General features: G+C 25.4%; 2 protein-coding genes and 1 long non-coding RNA gene across 12 annotated transcripts in view; 2 read left to right on the forward strand and 1 right to left on the reverse strand.

The window, feature by feature from the left end:
- Positions 1 to 4,511: 4,511 nt before the first annotated feature.
- Positions 4,512 to 25,523, reverse strand: part of LOC126901696 (tripartite motif-containing protein 42-like) — a 34,226-nt gene continuing 13,214 nt past the window's right edge. For 5 of the 10 annotated variants that reach the window (XM_050678429.1, XM_050678411.1, XM_050678420.1 and 2 more), the window contains 3 exons: positions 17,151 to 17,192; positions 16,376 to 16,525; positions 4,512 to 4,998 (listed from right to left, as the gene is read on the reverse strand). In XM_050678429.1, coding sequence (XP_050534386.1) covers positions 4,982 to 4,998; positions 16,376 to 16,525; positions 17,151 to 17,192 — 209 coding nt within the window. In that variant the 3' untranslated portion in view covers positions 4,512 to 4,981. Of the gene's footprint in view, positions 4,999 to 11,811; positions 11,962 to 12,586; positions 12,629 to 16,375; positions 16,526 to 17,150; positions 17,193 to 23,463; positions 23,736 to 25,523 lie in introns of those variants that run through there. The other 5 variants (XM_050678439.1, XM_050678389.1, XM_050678397.1 and 2 more) reach the window with 4 other exon arrangements.
- LOC126901778 (uncharacterized) lies at positions 8,153 to 10,571 on the forward strand. The gene is made up of 3 exons (XR_007703115.1): positions 8,153 to 9,144; positions 9,505 to 9,680; positions 10,241 to 10,571. It is a non-coding gene; the product is annotated as an uncharacterized LOC126901778 (long non-coding RNA).
- Positions 20,363 to 25,399, forward strand: LOC126901744 (uncharacterized). The gene is made up of 3 exons (XM_050678484.1): positions 20,363 to 21,135; positions 21,201 to 21,255; positions 24,757 to 25,399. The coding sequence occupies exons 1-3, from the start codon at positions 21,130 to 21,132 to the stop codon at positions 25,395 to 25,397; spliced, it is 702 nt and encodes a 233-aa protein (XP_050534441.1). The 5' UTR covers positions 20,363 to 21,129; the 3' UTR covers positions 25,398 to 25,399.

The raw sequence follows: 25,523 nt of genomic DNA on the forward strand, positions 1-25,523 counted from the left end.
AACGCTGTACACTAAAGATTCAACGGTTGGTTTTTTTTTACTAATTATCACCCATAAAAATCTGTGAAATGTTTAATGGAGGTGTGCCACACGTTATTACTTATCATTATATCTTAAGATTGGTACATAATTAAGCGTATTAGTGTGATTTTGAAATGTATTGTATCCGCGAACGAATTCGTGTTACACTGCTTGAGTATTTGTTCTAATATACATTCTCACTCGAATGAGGTACTGGTCATCGATCAGTTTGTCAGCAAATGTCGAATAACTAGCAATGTATACGTTACTTTATAATTAAAAGAAGTAGAATATGTTGGCAATTGATATTGTACTAATCTAGAGATTTGTAAAATGATTCGCACTTCTTGAACATACTTCGAGAACAATAAATCTCAGGGAAATTCATACGCATGTCATCAATCGACTTTGAATACTTGTTCACTTTTTCCAGAAATGCAATCCCAAGAGAAAGTTGCCAAACTTTGCGATTTTTGACAACTAAATCCCCACTCTGAAAAATACGAAATGTACGACTGCTGCTTACCATTCTTGTGGGAAAATGAAATCATCAAACACATCAGTGTAGTATCGTATCATTCTTTTGATGTTCATCGAAAAACTGACAAGGTCGTGGAGCAGTAAAGAAGTCGACTGAGCAACCTCAAATGGTAAAATAATGACGTACGCCTATGACCATTACAGTGTTATGTACAGCGAAACGTTCAACATTGCACCCGTCACACAGGCGGAGCTATGGCCTGAGCCGACATATGATTTTAAAGTTATTATTATAATCTTTCTTATTAAAAATTACATTATTAACAGACGTGGACAGGCGGATGGAAAAATTGCGATCGCCACCAGGTTCTCTAGAATAGCTACCCTTGAAACTAACGTAGCCCGTTTAGTAATAAATAAAAAAGAAACAAAAAATATAAAAACAATAGTGATTGATGTCTTAGCGCCCATATAATAATTTTATTATAGACATTGTTCATTTGTTAGAACAACGAGCTCTGAAATGCGCTTACCTTGTGTGATAAAAAAAACTCTCAGATTTAGAATTATTTTAAATTTACGAAAATATGTATATATTACGTGTGTAGTTCGATCATAGGAGTTATGCGGATCTCTACTACTATACACCACTCTGTTTCATAAATGCATTGTGTCTATATTATTATTAAGTTATCTAATAAACGTTTTGTCTAAATTAAGTCCTATTATGACTACTCCTATTGTAGAATTTGCCATCACTTATGTTTTTCAACAAAATTCACCAACTAAACTTCTTTGTTTTAACTTCTGTTTTTGGTTGATAACCAAAAAAAAAATTAAATTTTTAGATATCAATCTATTTTAAAGTATTGAGGATAATTTAAAAAATAATTTTCACGATGTATTAAACTTTATCTATTGCTAATGATGTTACAATCGTACAAAAAACAACTTTATAGTACTTAATATAATTTTGAATGAAATTAATTATAAGTTTAATTTTACTCAAACAAAAACTTACTGAACCCAGTAGTTCTCTTCCGTTGTTCACCTAAGAAGACAATATATAAAATTAATTTTATATTTAACTTTCAATATTTACCATGAAATTGTATGATACTCACTTGATTCAAGGTTTACTGCATTTCTTTTGACACATGCAACTATAAAGTAATGAAGGATTATAATAACATAAATAAAGTGGCATTCTAATGATAAACGTAATATGCTTAAAAGTATGGACGAATCTCGATAATCCAGCAGTGTATGGGACCACAGTAGTGCCGGATTATCAACATTCGCATGTTACATCTAAAACTTAAAATCTACAACATCTAAAACATCTCAACGTCTAAAAATTAAAATTACAAAGCTAAATTTTTGCTAGTTTAATTGAAATTAAGACACGAATCAAAAAAAAATTGATTGACTTATAAATATCCAGTACAATCATAGTTATGGAGAGGCATATTTGAAACCAGTATACATTTGAATTCATAATATTTTGATTTTGAATGATACTATCGAAATGTTAATTTTTTGTTATGAACGTTACAAAGTTATTTTATTAAAATTAACGAATACAAACTACACGGATAACAACGCCGCTAAAATTGTACTAAGTTTGTATATTGTATGAGTTATTTATTAATACGATTAACATTACCGTTCATAAAAGTTAACAATAAAACCATTGCAAAAAAATATGGAAGAAGCATATCGATCTAAAATAAAATATATAGATTTATAGGTTTTAAATATAATAATATTGAGTATTAGAGACAACTTTAAATTAACATAAAAAAAATATAATTCAAAATTTAAAAAATTATTAATTTAAAATAACACTTAAATTTATAATTATTGAGTATTAAAAGTTAATTGGTAGCTACCAATTTCGAAATGACTTTATTGTCAGGTAACAATATAATAAGTAATGATAACTAACTTATAAAAAATTTACATAAACTATAAAAGTAGTAAATGAATAGTATAAATTTTACAATAATGGTAATAATTGCTTGTTATATGCTAGCTAAAATCACAGTCATCTACTCCGAATATAAACAAAAAGTTAGCATGTAAACAAAAAACGGTAGCACAGTGGGGTCGCGGCAGAGTGTGGACGTGGCATAGTTGGGACAAGTAAAGATGATGTCTGACAGTAATTAAAATCACTATCATAAGAAACGCACCGATGCAAATCTGTAGATAGTGTTTAAATTTCTTATTGGTGCATTATCCCAAAAGAAAAATGAACTCCTATTTTTTGTTCAACTTCGAGTGCCATTGGCACGTAGAATATAAGTCGTCGGGACAATTTTTATTTTTAAATTTATTGTAACGTAACCTTTAATTTAACATATGTTTAAAGGACGCAGTATTTCCGGAAAATTTTCAAAAGTTAAATTGAAAAAGTAGACTTTTGTAAAAAAAGTTGCTATATTTAATCCCCCCTGTGAACAGGTTAAGTGACAAATTTTCAAAAAATGATATCAAATGAAAGGAAAATACTTGAGGTTTCAAAAAAAAAAAAATTATTATGTTTCGTTAATATTTCAATAAGTTATGGCAAATTTTAGAAAAAAATGTCGAAATTCACCAATTTAAAAAATCGTAATATTTACGGGGAACGAGGGAAAAATGTTTTTTTCTAAAAATTAATTTTTGAGGGTAATGTCTTCAACTAGATACGATATGTGATCTTTTGGCGTATCGCTGAGAAAAAGTAGTGACAGACACACACAAAAAAAATAAACACATCATGGTAAATTCAATATCTTCTCAGCTTTGCATCGATGCTAAAACAATTATTATTTTTTAATTAATTTTGACACTCTCAAATAAAATTTCAATTCAATCATTTTTAAATGTTAATTATGTTTTATTTATATTTAAATATACGTAAAAGTATGAATAGGCGCAAAGATTATAACGAGAAATTATAATTGAATTGATATATAATAAGTGATATTATAATTCTTGATTTTTTATCTATTAACAGTTGAGTTGATAATATACCTTTGGCCTAACTCAAAAGCCTAGATAGATTATTCTCCAAAAGTGTATACTTTTAGGTATAGAATAGAAAAAATTTAATTTTAACACCCTCAAAAAGATTATACTTAGTTGTGATGATGAGACATTTTTTCATTTAATGTTTTGCATCCAACAAGTCTGTTAGACTAATCGTCAAATGTAAAATAGTTCCATATAACGATTCGGGACATTACTACATTGTAGCAAACAAAAGTTTAATGTAAAAAGTAAATAAAAATGTTTAATATTTTGATGATATTGTTATGAAAAAATAAATCATGTCTATTTTATTAAATTTCTATACTTACTGACATTATTTTATAAGACATTTAGTTTTTATAAAAATTATTAAATTAAATTAATATAAATTATAAAATTTATGGACTATTGACCCTGATACACAGGAGTAACCATATTATATTTTAAGTCTATATACTTGCTATTTTACTTTTAATCAAATATTTGAATAGAAAAAAAAAAAAAATAATGAACTTCAACTTAAATAAGGAAATAAATCTTTTAAAAATACAAAAATTAACAAATGTTTTCAATGTACTCTTTATTTTTGTATTTCATTACAAGTAATAAAAGTTTTTGAATATATTCCAATTTAAAGGCGACCTAATTAAACATTTTTATTAAAATTAACTCAAATGTATACTATATTAATAAATAGTATTAATTTTATAAATAATGATTTAAAAATTTGTAAAACAAAATAAATGGAAATATTTTACTGAAGTTATTATTAAAATATCTCATGTGTAATTTAAATTGAACTATCAATTGTCTACTGACATAAACTATACATAAAAATGTAACACGTGTTCCATATTATTTGATATCCGTAACAGCTGAACAAACAACTTTGGGGCGTAATTATTTTACAACTTTTTACTAAAAAAAATACACGATGTAAAATTATAGTAAGGAATCGGGTCAATTGTTACAAACAACAAGAACAATAAATATCCGTTATATAAAATAATTAATATTAATCAATGAGTTTTTACCAATTATTCTTAATATATCAAGTAGTATTTTTACGAAATTACAGGTTTTATGGTGAATACTTTCTATAAGAAATTTAGTTAAATCTTAAGGATATCAACATGTTTCATCCTCTCCTAAAGTTGACATTTATAAAACATAATTTAATGCTGCAAAACAAAATTAATACTTCACAATTTTATGAAATATTTTACATTTAAATCACTAACCATACATATTCTAAAAGAAATTTACTGAACAGAAAGTTCAGTATAGTAAGAACAACTTAAATATGAAATAATAAATTATACAACAACAGCGCATAAAAAATATGTATGTGTTAATATGTAATTAATAATAAATATTTTTATTTTTAATTATCCATTAAATAATTTAATTATTACAATTTATTTTTATTTTTAAATACGTTGTAGTTGATTTGATGTTCACATTAATGTTCCCAATTAGCTGCAAAATAAAATATAAACAATTACATGACTTATCAATGAGATTTCTAGGTATAATATAATAACTTCAGTTGAATTTGCTGATTATAATAAATACTAAAATAAGATAGTAGACGACTTACAAATATTAACTTGCATCATTTATTAATACATATCAGAGTGATCCGTACATATCATAACCCACTCAATTACTTACAAAATGAAAATAATTTTGAAAATATTTTTTTTACTGTTTTGTTACATTTATTTTTCAATTTATCAAATATTGAATACTTTTTAAATTCATCCCTTATGCATTATAAGAGTATCAACTTAATTTTAAATGGTATATACATACATATATATATATACATACATATATATATATATATGTATGTATATACCATAACTTATAAAAAATAAAATTATTTCATTAAGAAAATAACTGGCCAATAACATCGTTTGAATCAGTTCTTTGGAAGTTATCTGAATTTTAAAATGATAATTTTTATCAATAAATATTTCTTGACCATAGTCTTCTAGTATTTAATAATTGATAAATCAAAAAATATATACTATAATTAAAAAAACCAAAAAATATATGAATAATTTAATAAAATAAATTTTAAAAGATACCTATTATATACAAAGGTATCTTAGAGAATTCAAGTAGCAGTTTGAATAAAATATAACTTTATTTAAACCTTGTCTTTAGATACGCGCTTTGTAAATAAAATTCTAAAAAATAATTTAAAAATCCGAAAATGATCAAATATAATAAGATTATCTTTTAGTGAACATTAATTTATTACCTGTTTATAAACAATTTTAACATTTTATCATTCCTATTATTATTCATAAAGCACAACATTGTTTAGTTAAAATCAAATAAGTTATAAAAATAAAGATGAAATCAGAATTTAAATTAACATTTGAAAATTTTATAGAATTTTTATTTAAGGCATCTGGGAACCGACCGCTTTTTAGTCAAAACCAACCCGTTTTTGTTCCATCAGTACGACGGAACTACTGATGCGATAAGAATTCTGAAAACATATCTGAATTCAGCATCATGTCACTTAGGTATCGGCCAGGCCATATTTTTGAAATTTTCATGTTTTTAACCCTTTATTACAGTTTACATTTTCGAATAATTTTAAAATTTTCAAAATAAATTTTTACGTTGTAGGAATCACAATTTCAAAAAAGTGGCCTGACCGATACCTAAGTGACATGATACTAAATTCAAATTTGTTTTCAGAATTCTTATCGCATCAGTAGTTTCGTCGTACTGATGGAACAAAAACGGGTTGTTTTGTACGCTCAAACTAATGGATTTCAAACAGTAGCTGTTCTATGCGACATGTTCGTGCGCGTATGTGCGTTATCCTCAGCAGTTATTTTATTGCCCATCGAGTTGCATTGGACAATACCGACTGCCTAAAAATAGTTACAAATGCATACTTGATATTATACCTGTATATATGATATTAGATTATTTGCTTTTATATTATTTGCAAAGCTATCATTACATAGTAAGAAACAAATTTTGTTGTTGTATTCCTATACAAGTGTCGCTAAAAAAATGGGGTCATAAAAAAATATCGCTATCATAAAAAAAAAAAAAAAATAGAGGTAATATATTAACATTATATAAGTGGCGTAAAAAAAAAAAAATTTGGTGAGGTACGTATATATAAAAATAATTTTCATACACTTTCTTAGTTTCGATAGAAAACTGAGAAGGTATTAGTTTTACTATGATGTGTTTTTTACTGGTCTGTTATTGTTCAACGATACGCCAAAAGATCAAAAAATATATCTTGTTCATGTATTCAGCATCATAATTTCTCTTTAAATCTGACACAATAACGTGTTTTTCTCAGCCGCACACTATGTTATCAAACTAGATCTAACACTAAGTAACTGATGTTATGAGCTTTTTATTTCAACACATTTGAAATGTATACATACATAAATTGCTTGATCATCAAATATATAAATCTTTTACATTAATTATAAAATGAATTTTAAACTACATGCAATAAAAAAAGTAAATCATTTTTTTANCGTCGCAAAAATGTGGTCGACACTGGTTTTGAGGGTAGAGACCCGTGGGCCGTTTATTAAATGAGCGACAACAGATTATGTTAACAAAAATAAAACAAACCGAAAAGATAAACACAGTAATAATAATCTTCGCATAATATCGCGGCACTTTCGCTGGCGTCGACGACGCGATGTTCGGCGTAATCCTTGGACGGCAAAATGGTTAGCAGCGTTGTAGGCGACGGTGCGCGGGTGCGGTTCGGCTGTCGACGTTGTCGCTTTCACAACGGGAGGAAGACTCTCGCACCATTTGCGGCGGGTCGTCGTCGGCCGTGCGGCATTTGCTGGACTTTGCACCGTAGCGCATAACACGCGGTGTTGGTCAGTCAAATACTCATAGTAGGGCGACGGCTGATAAAGGTGGCACGAGTCGCGGTGCATCGTGTATAACGAAGCGACGCGGGCCGTGTCACACTGCAGCTACACATGAAAATTAAAAAATAAATACAATATATATTATTTTGGTAGAATATTTCCAATTCTCAAACTACCATTTTACTTGACATACTTCAAACAAGTAACGAGGAGAATTTAATAAATGAGTGAGTAATTTTTTCACGAAGAAAATTTTTTAAAGAAAGACAAGGTTAAAATATAATTTATTAGAAACAAACATTTTTTTGCTTTAGAAAAATTGGAGATGATAGTTTTTATGATTTTTTACCATTGACACCCAATGCACAAACTCTTGATACTTGTAAAAAAATTTCTTCAGAAGTTAATCAACCAATAATTCAAAAAGAGTTAGTTTATTTTTTATAGTATTATTTTACAATGAAATTAATGCACATATTTAACTAATTTAGGTATAATTAATATTAATAAAGTCGTAGAATAATAAATATTGAATATTTTTTTAATAGTTTGAAATCAATTAAACACGAGTTATTTGCCTGTAATTTTTCAAATCTTGTATTTAAAACTGAAGTTCAAAGGGTTTTTTTTCAGGATTTCACTTTGAATGTAATTTTTGCAAAAAAAAAAAGAAATTATTTATTCAGAGGATCTCAAATTAAATGATTCTTTTAGTATAAATACTGCAGTTGTTACTGCTACTTTGAATACTGGCCAGGGGTTTACAAATTTAGAACAGTTTTCTGTTGTACTAAATATGTCTTGTATGAGTAATAAAACGTATCAAATATATCATGATTAAATTGCTAAGCAAACTGAAAAAACTGCATGGGATTCGATAGAGTTAGTGGGGAAAGAAGAAACTAGGCTTGCTACTGAAAATGGAGAAGTGAATGACAAAGGACTTCCCATTATGGCTTATAAAACTTAAATATTTTAGTGTGTAAATAAAGTAATTTTGTAAATTGAATTCTTATAATTAAAATTAGTTTTTTTATAGTTTTATAACTTCAAAATAATCGATGTGGATCTCATATGATTTAACTTGTTTTCTATAAATATTTAGTTTTTCTTACTCGTCAAAAATAAATAGTTTAATTATTTTTGTAATCAATTAAAATTTGTGAAATCATGACGCGTCTATTAGTATTTACAATGAGGCTGGTGCTAAACTATAGTTTTTATACTACATAAAATAAACGTGTGTCGTTATCAATATAATCGTATTGCATCAAAAAGTTAGGCAGGTACACAACCGGTTTTGTTATAACACGACGAAAATACTCCCAATAATGGACACTCACACTAATAATCATTTATTTCTCACACAACGACACTGCGTAACATGGAATAACTGCAAAATTGCCTATATTCGACCCCTGAAAAAAGGTCGGTACCCTTGCTTTTTGTACCCAAATGAAGATTGTTAATGTGTCAAGTCATGAACTTGAGCCCGACTCAATCAACAGAGTGAATTGAACACATAAAACTATCAAAGAAGCAAAAACCAACAAGACGAACAAAATAACACACCTGAGTCCGTGACACGCACAACTACTCCAAACAGGCCGGTACGCGAATGACGCCTTCGCAACCACCTACACACTACCCCAACAGCAAAACCAGTTGTGGCAGGTCGCGCTCTAGACGAGGAAAAGTAGACCAACACTGCACTGCTTCGACACGACCGAACAAATATATAATGGTAAAAACTATTAAACTCTTTTTGTCTCATCTAAATGATTTTTTGGTTATCTTTTCCCAACACTTCCCTACGAAAAATATTAACTAAAGTATATAAATCATATCTTTTAACGTATACTATAAATAGACAAAAGAGTTAAATTAGAATAATTAATTTAAGTATTTTATGGTTAAAAAAAAACATATTTATACAATATACAATGAATGTTCCATTATATTTGTAAAAACACTGAAATGTCTTAAAATAAAAATTAAAAATGATAATATGAAAGTACTTTATCTACTTAATTAGCATTGTAAATCCAACTATTTTTATGAATTCAACGTTACTAGTCTGACTAATAATATTAATCTTATTCAGGAATATTTCGTTAATTTACAAGAAAACAGAATCGAAGTTGATTAATTATATTATTATATTTCAATTTTGATAGTCTTTGAGTGTAATATTAAAAATAACATTTTTCAAGTATTTGCGGAGGTGTTACAAATTCATTTTACGGAGGGAGGATTACTAAGTTCATTTAGTCGACTAAGGTAAATTTTATACTTTTTGATTTCATCATTGTTTGATGGACTATTAGTATATATTTAATAATTTATGTCATGCATAAAATAAAATTATAGACGGCAAATCATATCTATGAACCAGTGAAAAAAATATTAAAAACTTTTAGAAAGTACTTCTCTAGACTTTCTTAATTTATGTAATTAAAGAAATTCGGCGAAGAATTTAATAATAAATATATTGACAGATATAGAAAAATTCCTAAATAGTAATAGTTAAAATAATAAAAGTGTGTATCATTTTGTACCGTAGTTTGCTCACAAAAGAAATTATTTATACAAACTTTTATTTCAACATAAAATTTATCTAAACATTTTGTACACAGATTTATTTTTTTATTTTTTAATATTCATCTAAATTTTTACTGTAATTTATTTTACGCAAATAACTTAAAATTTGAAGTAATACAGTCTGTTCCCTTGTTTCATCAATTATCTAAATTTTAATTTTGTTTCGATTAAACCCAATTAATTAATAAAGATTTTAGGTTTTTTGGTTTTCAATTTTAATAAAAATAAAGGTTTTACAGATATTTATTGATTTGGAGGTTATTCAGTTCGAATCTCTGACAACAATCTCAAATATCAACGAAAAAATTTTAGAGTGAAAAATAACCCAGTACAGTTGATTCGCGGCATATTTAGAACAAGTACAAATAATATATTACAGTGTTTTACATCATTATCATAAAAAACACATTAATGTGAATCCATTAAATTTCACAATATTCTGTATATTTGTAATTTTATAGTTTTTATGATTTAAAGTTTCAAATATTAAATTATTGTCAAATTATTTGCTTAATTCAAGATAAAGTATTTTTTTTTTAAATTGCCTTTTTTTTTGGTTTAACAGCCAATTTCACATAGAAAAACAATAGTGGGTTGAATATTGTAATACACTTTAAAAGTTTTTATTTGATACAAGTTAAATTTTTCTTCCGAAACATTTTCAAAAATTGAGTTGGAAAAAAAAATTTTAATTCGAGGGTGATATATTTCAAACCCTTACGCTTAGGTCATAAGCGATTTTGAGTTTCAAAATAAAAAGCTCATTAAAATATATCGTAAGGGCGTTCGGTTGAGTTGAGTTTGAGCGGTTGGTCAGGTTAGGAGGACATGATCTCTACCGAAAAAATATTCTTGATACGGCCTTGCTTTCTGTACTTTAGATTTTTAATTTTGTTTTCATAAAAAGAATATTAAAAGGTTTGTTGTCTCTAGTAATACTAATATAAATTTTATTATAATGAATGAGTGTATTTAGAAAAAGGTTTTGCAGTTTTCAAACGTAGAAAAAAAATTTGGAAAATGCTATCGTGTACATATTTATTAATTATATATATATGAATTGTATTTTATAAGATATATTGTGAAAGTTGTAATAAATGTTACCCAGGACAAACAAAAACAAACAATTTTATAACATTTAAGAAATATTAAAAATCAAGAAGTAAATAGATCTTCTGTTGATGAACTTTTTTTGACACATAATCACTCCATTAAATCCATAAATTAAAAACGTAAATAATTACAAAGAACTTAATATAAGAGATACGATAGAAATTTTAAAGAATAATTTAATTAATTGGAATCTTGACTCACTGAAAAATTTACTATTAAACTTGTGTAAACTGGCAAAGTATAACAAATGGTCAGGTAACATGATCATTGGAGGTATATAAGGGAGTATTTTTCAGTCAGATGTTAGTATGTATTTAGCATTGTTAATATTAACTTTGTTACCAAAATACTTATAACCGATTTTTTTAGTAATTTTTATGGCTTTAGAGTTAAATATTTTTTAGTTTTTAATTGATATTATTGATTTAAAATAAGAATGGTTACCAATGATGAATTCTTATTATAGTTGTATATATATATATGTTAACAATATATATGTTAACAATGACAAAACATTAACTTTGAGAGGCCCCAAGTATATATGCTTAGCAGAGTACTCTTTCACTTTCATACATATCTAATTTTTTAACATTTTATATGATAATTTTTGAATTATGGGATAAAAATAAAATAAGATTTTTTTTATCTAATTTTTTGCATACCTTTATAATATCACAATTTTAAATTAAGTTCTTACTTAAATCCAAAATTTGAATGACATTTTCTTCACAAAATGGGCATACCATTCCCAAGCGTTTAATGTCTTCTGAACATGAATCACATGCATTGTGATTACAAGGTAAAAACGACTTATTGTTTTTATTAATTTGACATATTTTGCAAAAATCTGATCAAATTAAACGCATAATTTAGACTTGCATCATAATTTTATTTATTTATTTTTAAATTGAATTGCTGTGAATGTTAGATATTCATTATATCTAACATTTACATATATATTTATATCTAACATTTAAAATGTTAGATATTAATTATATCTAGCATTTACATATACTAAGATTATATCAAAAAACCATAATATCTTTAATATCTCACTATAAACTGTATACAGGTAAATTATTTTAAATATATTTTTAATTTTAAATAATATTAGCCATAATATCTCTTTACATAAAATTAATTTAACTATTTATATTATAATTGAATAGTATTCATTATGTTTCATGATAATAGTATACATTATTTATTTGTTTTTAATGTTTACGTAATGGTATAAAAAAATGACTTTAATTCGGAAAATTTTGAACGCATCAAACAAATATAAAATATATTCTCTTGTTCATTAAATTTTTTCTGAATATAAACATTTATTATAATAACAGTTATAATATAACAACTGTAGTTTAATAATGTAGACGGCAATTATCTAACAATGTTTTAGCATACCAAGTACGTGTGACATAACTAGTGTTATTAAACAAAGGACTATAAAATATTGTGTGTACACTTACTATTTACAGATGACAAAACTTCCTCATCCAAATTTTCTATGTCTACAAATATTGAATACATTTTTAAAAATATAATACAATATATTACAGACATTTTTAATGCAAAATTATCAAGCAGCTTTTTTTAACTTGAGCTACTTAATTTCTCTTAAAATGTTGAGAAAGTTATTTTGGGTATTTTGAGTTTTATTTATTTCTCAATTAATCAGTTATTAAATCATTTTTTATTTCATCCCTTTTATAGGATGTTAAATTTTTTAATGGCAAAATGCATATTTTACTAGTTTATAAAATATAAAATGACTGGTCGGTAACAACTCTTGAGTATAAACTTGGAAAATTATTATTCAATTAATTACTGACAAAATAAAAATGCATTCTAATTTTTTAATTTTTAATTTTATAGATTTGTTAATGAGTATTTGGTATTTTACAAAATCAAGTTAATAAGGTATTAATAAAAAAGATATATGTGATATATCAAAAATTATATCAAATTAATATAGACCAAAAATAATTTTTAACTTCGATGCAATTCTAAGAAGGTATTGGTTTTACTATGATGTGTTTTTTTTTTGTGTTTGTTACCACTTTTTCTCAGCTCTCACTGAACCGATTTTTTTCAATGATACATTAAAAGATCACAAATCGTAACTAGTCCTCAAAAATGATTACCCTCAAAAATTGAATAAATTTCCTTCGTTCCCCGTAAATAGGAGAAACCTACAAAAAAATTACTAGTTTAAAAATCGCTAATTTTCGAAATTTTTTCAATTTTTTTTATTTAAAACTGCCATAACTTTTTCAAAAATGAACAAATCAATAGAATATTTTTCTATAGATGCATGGTGTTCTTAACTATCATTTGGTATATTTTTTTTATAAATCTGTCTCTTTACCTGTCCACAGGGGAGGATTTAAAATGACAACTTTTTCACAAAAAATTATTATAATTTTTTAAATCACAGCCAAACTAAATCATCAATCATGATAACTTTCTTAAAAAATAATGTTATTGAAATATTCTTATAATATTAATATTATATTTAATGTCATAATAAAGTTATGAAAATATTTTATAATAAAGCACATTACATTAGCTTTAATTTAAGATATATATAAAAGTGTCAGACCTTCCGGAACACTTTCAAAAGTTAAGTTGAAAAAGTAACTTTTTTATGAAAAATTTGTCATTTTTAATACCCCCTCCCTATAGGCAGGTAAAGGGTCAAATTTATAAAAAAAATATACCATATGATAGGTAAGGACACCATGCATCTATAGAAAAATATTCTATTGATTTGTTCATTTTTGAAAAAGTTATGGCAGTTTTAAATAAAAAAAATTGAAAAAATTTCGAAAATTAGCGATTTTTAAACTAGTAATTTTTTTGTAGGTTTCTCCTATTTACGGGGAACGAAGGAAATTTATTCAATTTTTGAGGGTAATCATTTTTGAGGACTAGTTACGATTTGTGATCTTTTAATGTATCATTGAAAAAAATCGGTTCAGTGAGAGCTGAGAAAAAGTGGTAACAAACACAAAAAAAAAACACATCATAGTAAAACCAATACCTTCTTAGAATTGCATCGAAGTTAAAAATTATTTTTGGTCTATATTAATTTGATATAATTTTTGATATATCACATATATCTTTTTTATTAATACCTTATTAACTTGATTTTGTAAAATACCAAATACTCATTAACAAATCTATAAAATTAAAAATTAAAAAATTAGAATGCATTTTTATTTTGTCAGTAATTAATTGAATAATAATTTTCCAAGTTTATACTCAAGAGTTGTTACCGACCAGTCATTTTATATTTTATAAACTAGTAAAATATGCATTTTGCCATTAAAAAATTTAACATCCTATAAAAGGGATGAAATAAAAAATGATTTAATAACTGATTAATTGAGAAATAAATAAAACTCAAAATACCCAAAATAACTTTCTCAACATTTTAAGAGAAATTAAGTAGCTCAAGTTAAAAAAAGCTGCTTGATAATTTTGCATTAAAAATGTCTGTAATATATTGTATTATATTTTTAAAAATGTATTCAATATTTGTAGACATAGAAAATTTGGATGAGGAAGTTTTGTCATCTGTAAATAGTAAGTGTACACACAATATTTTATAGTCCTTTGTTTAATAACACTAGTTATGTCACACGTACTTGGTATGCTAAAACATTGTTAGATAATTGCCGTCTACATTATTAAACTACAGTTGTTATATTATAACTGTTATTATAATAAATGTTTATATTCAGAAAAAATTTAATGAACAAGAGAATATATTTTATATTTGTTTGATGCGTTCAAAATTTTCCGAATTAAAGTCATTTTTTTATACCATTACGTAAACATTAAAAACAAATAAATAATGTATACTATTATCATGAAACATAATGAATACTATTCAATTATAATATAAATAGTTAAATTAATTTTATGTAAAGAGATATTATGGCTAATATTATTTAAAATTAAAAATATATTTAAAATAATTTACCTGTATACAGTTTATAGTGAGATATTAAAGATATTATGGTTTTTTGATATAATCTTAGTATATGTAAATGCTAGATATAATTAATATCTAACATTTTAAATGTTAGATATAAATATATATGTAAATGTTAGATATAATGAATATCTAACATTCACAGCAATTCAATTTAAAAATAAATAAATAAAATTATGATGCAAGTCTAAATTATGCGTTTAATTTGATCAGATTTTTGCAAAATATGTCAAATTAATAAAAAGAATAAGTCGTTTTTACCTTGTAATCACAATGCATGTGATTCATGTTCAGAAGACATTAAACGCTTGGGAATGGTATGCCCATTTTGTGAAGAAAATGTCATTCAAATTTTGGATTTAAGTAAGAACTTAATTTAAAATTGTGATATTATAAAGGTATGCAAAAAATTAGATAAAAAAAANAAAAGGTTTTGCAGTTTTCAAACGTAGAAAAAAAATTTGGAAAATGCTATCGTGTACATATTTATTAATTATATATATATGAATTGTATTTTATAAGATATATTGTGAAAGTTGTAATAAATGTTACCCAGGACAAACAAAAACAAACAATTTTATAACATTTAAGAAATATTAAAAATCAAGAAGTAAATAGATCTCCTGTTGATGAACTTTTTTTGACACATAATCACTCCATTAAATCCATAAATTAAAAACGTAAATAATTACAAAGAACTTAATATAAGAGATACGATAGAAATTTTAAAGAATAATTTAATTAATTGGAATCTTGACTCACTGAAAAATTTACTATTAAACTTGTGTAAACTGGCAAAGTATAACAAATGGTCAGGTAACATGATCATTGGAGGTATATAAGGGAGTATTTTTCAGTCAGATGTTAGTATGTATTTAGCATTGTTAATATTAACTTTGTTACCAAAATACTTATAACCGATTTTTTTAGTAATTTTTATGGCTTTAGAGTTAAATATTTTTTAGTTTTTAATTGATATTATTGATTTAAAATAAGAATGGTTACCAATGATGAATTCTTATTATAGTTGTATATATATATATGTTAACAATATATATGTTAACAATGACAAAACATTAACTTTGAGAGGCCCCAAGTATATATGCTTAGCAGAGTACTCTTTCACTTTCATACATATCTAATTTTTTAACATTTTATATGATAATTTTTGAATTATGGGATAAAAATAAAATAAGATTTTTTTTATCTAATTTTTTGCATACCTTTATAATATCACAATTTTAAATTAAGTTCTTACTTAAATCCAAAATTTGAATGACATTTTCTTCACAAAATGGGCATACCATTCCCAAGCGTTTAATGTCTTCTGAACATGAATCACATGCATTGTGATTACAAGGTAAAAACGACTTATTCTTTTTATTAATTTGACATATTTTGCAAAAATCTGATCAAATTAAACGCATAATTTAGACTTGCATCATAATTTTATTTATTTATTTTTAAATTGAATTGCTGTGAATGTTAGATATTCATTATATCTAACATTTACATATATATTTATATCTAACATTTAAAATGTTAGATATTAATTATATCTAGCATTTACATATACTAAGATTATATCAAAAAACCATAATATCTTTAATATCTCACTATAAACTGTATACAGGTAAATTATTTTAAATATATTTTTAATTTTAAATAATATTAGCCATAATATCTCTTTACATAAAATTAATTTAACTATTTATATTATAATTGAATAGTATTCATTATGTTTCATGATAATAGTATACATTATTTATTTGTTTTTAATGTTTACGTAATGGTATAAAAAAATGACTTTAATTCGGAAAATTTTGAACGCATCAAACAAATATAAAATATATTCTCTTGTTCATTAAATTTTTTCTGAATATAAACATTTATTATAATAACAGTTATAATATAACAACTGTAGTTTAATAATGTAGACGGCAATTATCTAACAATGTTTTAGCATACCAAGTACGTGTGACATAACTAGTGTTATTAAACAAAGGACTATAAAATATTGTGTGTACACTTACTATTTACAGATGACAAAACTTCCTCATCCAAATTTTCTATGTCTACAAATATTGAATACATTTTTAAAAATATAATACAATATATTACAGACATTTTTAATGCAAAATTATCAAGCAGCTTTTTTTAACTTGAGCTACTTAATTTCTCTTAAAATGTTGAGAAAGTTATTTTGGGTATTTTGAGTTTTATTTATTTCTCAATTAATCAGTTATTAAATCATTTTTTATTTCATCCCTTTTATAGGATGTTAAATTTTTTAATGGCAAAATGCATATTTTACTAGTTTATAAAATATAAAATGACTGGTCGGTAACAACTCTTGAGTATAAACTTGGAAAATTATTATTCAATTAATTACTGACAAAATAAAAATGCATTCTAATTTTTTAATTTTTAATTTTATAGATTTGTTAATGAGTATTTGGTATTTTACAAAATCAAGTTAATAAGGTATTAATAAAAAAGATATATGTGATATATCAAAAATTATATCAAATTAATATAGACCAAAAATAATTTTTAACTTCGATGCAATTCTAAGAAGGTATTGGTTTTACTATGATGTGTTTTTTTTTTGTGTTTGTTACCACTTTTTCTCAGCTCTCACTGAACCGATTTTTTTCAATGATACATTAAAAGATCACAAATCGTAACTAGTCCTCAAAAATGATTACCCTCAAAAATTGAATAAATTTCCTTCGTTCCCCGTAAATAGGAGAAACCTACAAAAAAATTACTAGTTTAAAAATCGCTAATTTTCGAAATTTTTTCAATTTTTTTTATTTAAAACTGCCATAACTTTTTCAAAAATGAACAAATCAATAGAATATTTTTCTATAGATGCATGGTGTTCTTAACTATCATTTGGTATATTTTTTTTATAAATCTGTCTCTTTACCTGTCCACAGGGGAGGATTTAAAATGACAACTTTTTCACAAAAAATTATTATAATTTTTTAAATCACAGCCAAACTAAATCATCAATCATGATAACTTTCTTAAAAAATAATGTTATTGAAATATTCTTATAATATTAATATTATATTTAATGTCATAATAAAGTTATGAAAATATTTTATAATAAAGCACATTACATTAGCTTTAATTTAAGATATATATAAAAGTGTCAGACCTTCCGGAACACTTTCAAAAGTTAAGTTGAAAAAGTTACTTTTTTATGAAAAATTTGTCATTTTTAATACCCCCTCCCTATAGGCAGGTAAAGGGTCAAATTTATAAAAAAAATATACCATATGATAGGTAAGGACACCATGCATCTATAGAAAAATATTCTATTGATTTGTTCATTTTTGAAAAAGTTATGGCAGTTTTAAATAAAAAAAATTGAAAAAATTTCGAAAATTAGCGATTTTTAAACTAGTAATTTTTTTGTAGGTTTCTCCTATTTACGGGGAATGAGAGAATTTTTTTTATTTTATGAGTTAATGACTTTGACTAGATACGTTTTGTGATCTTTTGACGTATTTTTTTCATATCGGTCCAGCGAGAGCTGAGATTGAGCGTTTATTTAAAAAAATAAATAAAAAAAACACATCATAGTAAAATTAATACTTTCTCAGCTTTGTAATTGAAACTAAAAGTGAATTTTGAAAGTTATGAAAGAAGAAATAAACTCTATTGCCGTAGAAAGTTTGACAGAGGAATATGAAAAAAAACTATAGTGGGTAAATTATTCTTTAAAATCCAAACTCATAAAAGAATTCGAAAACTGAAATTTCGGAATTATCGGTACTTAAAAATAAATTACAAATAATAGAAAAAACGATACTGATCAAAATATACTTCTATCTCAAATAATTACTTTTATCAATAAGAATAAAAATTTATTTTTCTAACTAACTTCCTTTTCTGGTGTAATAAATGAACGCCTAGATTTATTTTTTAAATTATTTAATAGAGCAGCGTTAAATAATAACTTGTCAGAAATAAATAAATCGCAATATTTAGTGGCTTTTTTGCAAGGTCCTGCATTAAGATTTATGATAACATTGAATCTAAAAATTTACTATGGAAAGAATTAAAAATAATATTTAGAGAAGAGTTTGAGCCATTTGTGCAAAATGATATGTTATGCATATTATTGGAGAGAAGAAAACAGGTAGATTATAAACAAACGGGTGGTTTTATTAATGAAATTGAGGCATAATATAAAAGATTTGTCAAAAATATTGTTCGCGCCAAGCGTGAGAGCTGCACTGGTTAGTTGTGGTCAGCTGGTAGTGCTTGTGCGTCATCAGCTGTTAGGACACCTTATCAGCGGCCTGTATTGTTTAGTTGTTTTATTCAAAAAAGAAATGTATGTACCTGTTGTAGTGTTATACAGTTTAGTTTAAGTTACGTTGGTTTTTATTTGAATTAATTGTTGTTTTTGTATGAATCAGTAAAAACTTTGTTCAAGTTTCGTTTTAAAATACATTATTCATATTATTATTTTGAGAACATATAGTTGTTTTCATTTTTCAATTTTTTCTTTTATATTGGCTGGTGCATTGTTGCAGTGAAACTACAGATATTGTCTTACTGTTATAAATTGTAATTCACTTTATTCATATAGAGCATAACTGCATGTAAGTAGTATGGAGTATTATATTTATGGATTATTAGGTTCAATAATGGTAGGTACAATTGTTCGTATTTAATTATTTAGTTGTATTCATTGGTCTGGGTAAGTTTATTTTGTGTTAACAAAAATTGCTTATTCATATATTATGTTTTTAAATCACTAATCAGAATATAATCAAGAAAATAGGAGTTAATGTTACTTTTGTAATTATCCACCAATTTATTAGAATTAAACACTAGTTACAGATTTGTATCGAAGCGTTCCTTATGATAGTGACTTTAATCACTGTCAGATATCATCTATACTTGCCCCATCTATGAATCAGTCACAGAATGCTACCGCTTTTTTTGTCTAAGTTTTATAAATAATAATAATAAACGCGCTCTCACTAATATAACCTCAACGAACTTATTTTCCAAAGTAAATTAATTTCGTTATAGGATAATAAGATAATATAACAAAATAATAACCATTATGACGAAAATATCAATAGCTTATATTCCAATATTTAGTGTATTGTGTTAATTAGTATCGGTTATTAATACTTCAAATTCATTGACGTTAAAATAAAAACTGTAGATTCCCAAAAAAATTAAAATAATAGTTTTTCGTCAAAATAAGAAAAATTAAGAAGTTTGTATACTTACGAAAAAAATTCAAGTTGGTAATACATAAATTGCGCACTAACATGTATTATAAAAATAAATTTGTAAAGTGTGGGTTGGTAATTGAAATTATAAACGTAAGTTATCAAAATTAAGAGAACTTAAGGCAATATAATTGATAAAGAACTTTTGGTATTGCTTAGCAATGTTCAAGAAAAATATTCGCCTCTTACAACGATACAGGAAAAGGCTAAATAGGTCGCTGGAGTTTATGGATTGAATGACTGCAAAACTTCAAATGAGTGGCTCGATAAAATTAAAAGGGATAACATTCTATAAAAATAAATTTGTGAAGAATCATCAGCAGTTGATAATTAGAATACTAAATTACCAAACGTAATTGAAAATTTTGTGGAACAAGACATCTTGAACGCCAGTGAGACTAGGCTTTACTTTCGAATTCTATCCAACAAAAAATGTATGAACACGCTGTTTTAAACTATAAGCTAATTTAAATATATATAAATTAAGAGGGGAAGGAGAAATATGAATTTTAATTTTGGGAGTAAATTTAAGAATAGACATATAGCTGTATCTATTCATACTACATACCCTACATACAGACACTTATTATTTACTTAAGATACTCTTTTTAAATTTAAAAATAATAATAAATTATGTTGGTGATTGCTTATATGTTAAATATACACCAATTTAATCGAAAAATGTTCATAAGGTATTCAAAATAATAATAACATATTATTATTAATATAAACTCTTAGAGTAAAAATGAAGGTGAGTAATATACTTTAAATGAAGTGTTTGATTGAAAACTAAAAAATTGTTTTATTTTATTCTAGAACTGGCAATTGATAACTTTTTTGTTGATAATTTCCTGTTTAATATTTAACAAAGGTAAATTCTATATTATATTATCTATGCTCATAATTTAATTAATAATCCACATCAATTCTTGTATTTTTTTTAAATGAGGCAAGTATGAAACGTATAAAATTAGCTATAATGATATTCTTTTAGTTTTACAGAATAATCGGTTAAGTTCTAACAAAACTAAGAACTTCTGATCATCTAATTAATATATTGCGTTAATTTTTTTTTTATAATTTTTTTACTTTGGAATTATTAAAATGTTACAATTAATAATAGTTTCTCAACTTATTAAAAAAAAAATTGTTTTCATTAAAATTGCGAAAAACAAATTTCAATACAGCCATTTTGTAGAGTAGATTTTAAGAATAAATTTGGTAAACAGTTGTTTTATTAATTTTCAGTTTGTGAACATTTTATTTTTAAATACTATTTTTACGATATTAAATATTTAACTCGTTGGAGCTCCTTAAATGCCACCATGCATTCAAGGAAAAAATACAACTACAATTAAGACAGTCAGAATAACTGAACACTTGGTTAACCGAACTGATCATTTAGTTTTTCCAACAGTTTTTATTAGAGTTGTCACTATGTCAACTGTTCATTTCTTCTGTATAGACATTAACTTAAAAACTAAGTGCGATAGCAGTGGCGCGAAGTTATATAAAAAAAAGCGGAGCGGTCATGACCATAATATAATACTCGAAGCAGAGTTTATCCATTGAATACCTGTAAATTTACATATTTTCTAAAGTCATCTTATTTATAAAAATCAGATCCAGTTCATATTTGCGTTACAAAAAGTAAACATGTTGTGGAGTTCTTGGAGTTGGCAAATTGCGCCAAAATGTAGGATAATTTTAGTATTTTCAAGTGTAACAGTCATAAAAAGATATCAGTTAGAAAGTTGTGATAACAGCAGTTTAATTTTGCTAACATTTATTTTCCGTTGTTCTGAAACTTATCAATTTATTAGTATTGTAATAGTAGTTTTGCAGTACACACTATTATGATATAACACAATATCAACGTACGAAGTATTACTACTATATTATACACTATGAAATATTTATTTCAATTACTTATTGCAATTTTATGATATAGCAACTCAAAAATATAAATTATATTGGGTTTGGGGTCTGAACATGAGGATGATTGTGTTACTATGTATTCATTAAATAAAATGATATAATATAATTTTTTCTTATGTTTTGAGTACGAGGGTTTTATGAAAAGATGTAAAACATAGAAATAAAAAAAGAATTTTTTTTAAATTTTCCTATAATGATTTTATAATTATTATAAAAATTTTTAATTGACTTTTAATGTTTTATAATTGTAAGTTAAACCAACAAAAAAAGTATACACGAAAATATAGCTTTATTTATGAGACAACACACTCAAACTCAACATAAAAATAGTTAAACTTGATGGAACATCTCAAATTTTGTACATTTCTTATTAAAAATCATAAAATCCTAGTAAAAAATATTGGGTTCACCATATATTTTTATTCATATTAATGAATTATTTTGCCACCATTAGTAGCTTACCAATTGCTAACAATTCTATGATACCTGTTGACCCATAATAGTATCATTGACAATTGTGATTCATTGTATAAATAGTATAAACTGCTCTACGATTCGTATGCTCCTCTTGGGTATATAACTGCATAATATCCTTCTCGATGTTTAATATACATCGCCAGAAATAGAAGCCGTCCATAATCGATAAGTATTCATTTATTAAGTTATTTATATTTGTTTTTAAATATTTACTCTTTGTGGTAATAAATTATTAAGTAACTCCCTACCATTACTAATGCTATAATATTTATATTTTAACACAATGTTAAAAAACACACAAATTATTCAATATTGACTTAATCGAATTAAAATTTTAGACTTAGCCTTTAAGTAAAAAAACAGACTTTTTTATTTATGCCTACGTTGTCAGCTTCTTTTCCAAAGGATAACAGCTGTAGACTGCTGCACTTTTCACTAGAAAATGATCGGCTACTTACTGTCTTACAGGTCCACGCCCTTTAGTGGTCTAAACTGATGGTCAAAATACTTTTGAGCGCTATATATGTTATAATTATTCAATTCATTACTTTAGTTGCAAACGAAAAAATGTATTAATTAAATTATTATGATAATATTGTATAATATTTTAATAAATAATCATGGTTTTATTCTAGTAGTAGTAGAACATTGTATCTTCATAAATATCAGTTAATGATATCTTAAGGCTTCTTATGGTACTGTTATTAATTGTTATAAATCTGCGTTTTCCCTGTTCCCGAGATAGTTTTACAAAATTTAAATCTCATATTAGGTGTTTTTCGTTTTGTTGTACTTCTGAGATGGGTATATTTATGTATTTTATCCCTTTAATATTTTCATCGTAAAATTGAAACTTTAGCAAGCAAAATTATAATTTTGTAGACAATATGAAATTCAAAATTTTCACTGGGTTAATAAACAAGCTTCCTCCTTTTGCTATTTATTATAAATAGACGATATAATTAATTTTAATTCAATCAAGTGAATATTGAATAATCTATGTGTTTTTTAATATTCTGGCTGTTTTTAACATTTTTTACATAAAATAGTCAGAAAAGAAGAAGAGACATAAAAAAAAAAACCAGCACAGGTGGTCGCGGCACAGTGGTGACATGACATAGTTGGATCAAGTATAATGATATCTGACAGTGATTAAAATCACTATAAAAAAAAACGCTTCGATGCAAATCTTTAGATAGTGTTTAATTTTAAAAAATTGGTGGATTATTCCAAAAGCTACATGATCTGCAAGTTCATTATTAATATCCTAATTAAGGTAAAGTATATCGAATGAAAAAGGGATTATTAAAAAATATTATTTCTCATAAAAGAATTATGTTGATCCATACACTTTTCAATATGTCATAGCATTATAAAGTTAAAAATGTAAAAAATAAAATCGAGAATTTTCACACAATAATAGCATTCGGTAGCCATTTTCTTCGTGAAGATAAAATAAAGTCCGAAATTTTTTTTTTTGCATAATAAAGTAGATTACATTAGCTTTAATTTAAGATATATATAAAAGTATCAGACTTTCCGGAACACTTTCAAAATTTAAGTTGAAAAAGTAAATTTTTTGTAAAAAAGTTGTCATTTTGATTCCCCCCCTGTAGGTAGGTAAAGGGTCAGATTTATGAAAAAAATATACCAAATGAAAGGTAAAAATATCTATTTATAGATGAAATTATAAATCTCATATAAATCGTAGCTTATGTATCTTTGGTAAAGCACGTTTTTTAAGTATATGGGGTTTGAAGTTATAATAAATTTGGTACTTTAAGTATCCAAAAAGGGAGATGATGAGGAATACTTAATGATAGAATAAAATGTAAACTAAAACAACAAGTCATTTTTTAGAAATTTTGGAAAGAAATATTTTACTTTCTTTATTATATTAGTATAATTGAAAAAAAATTAAAATAGCTAAAATTAATTAATTATTACTCTCATTTAGCAAATGAAAATAGAAATTCAGATGACGAAAAAATATGCCAATATGAAAATAAAAATACAGTATTAACAGATTCAAATTGCAACTTAGAACCATTATATTTAGCTCACGAAAATGGATGTCAGAAGGATAAACATACGATTACAGAAGCTACAGATAAAAGGCATTTAAAATATTTAAAATATGTAAAGGCAAATGGATGTGATTGGGATGTAGATACAACAAGAATTGCTGCTGCAAATGGACATTTAGAATGCTTAAAATATGCTCATGAAAATGGATGTCCTTGGAGTGAAGGCACAATTTTAGCTACTGCTATAAATGATAAATTAGATTGTTTATTATATGCGCATAAAAATGAATGTAAATGGGATAAAGGAACGACAATTGAAGCAGCTAACAAAGGTAATATTGATATTTTAAAATATGCTCACGAAAACGGGTGTGAATGGGATGATGGTACAACAAGATCTGCTGCAGCAAGAGGTTTTTTTGATATTTTAAAATATGCCCACGAATGTGGTTATAATTGGGACGAGTCTACAACTAGAGCTGCTGCAGCAAGTGGCAGTTTAGACTGCCTAAAGTATGCTCATGAAAATGAATGTCCATGGGATAAAACAACAACAGAAGCAGCTGCTTAAAATGGTAGCTTAAAATGCTTAAAATATGTTCGCGAAAATGGATGTACATGGGATGAAAATACTACAAGACTTGCTGCCGCAAATGGTCATTTAGAATGCTTAAAATATGCTCACGAAAATAGTTGT

Source organism: Daktulosphaira vitifoliae, unplaced genomic scaffold (assembly GCF_025091365.1).
Source record: "Daktulosphaira vitifoliae isolate Bord-2020 unplaced genomic scaffold, ASM2509136v1 Scaffold_1, whole genome shotgun sequence".
NCBI lineage: Eukaryota > Metazoa > Arthropoda > Insecta > Hemiptera > Phylloxeridae > Daktulosphaira > Daktulosphaira vitifoliae.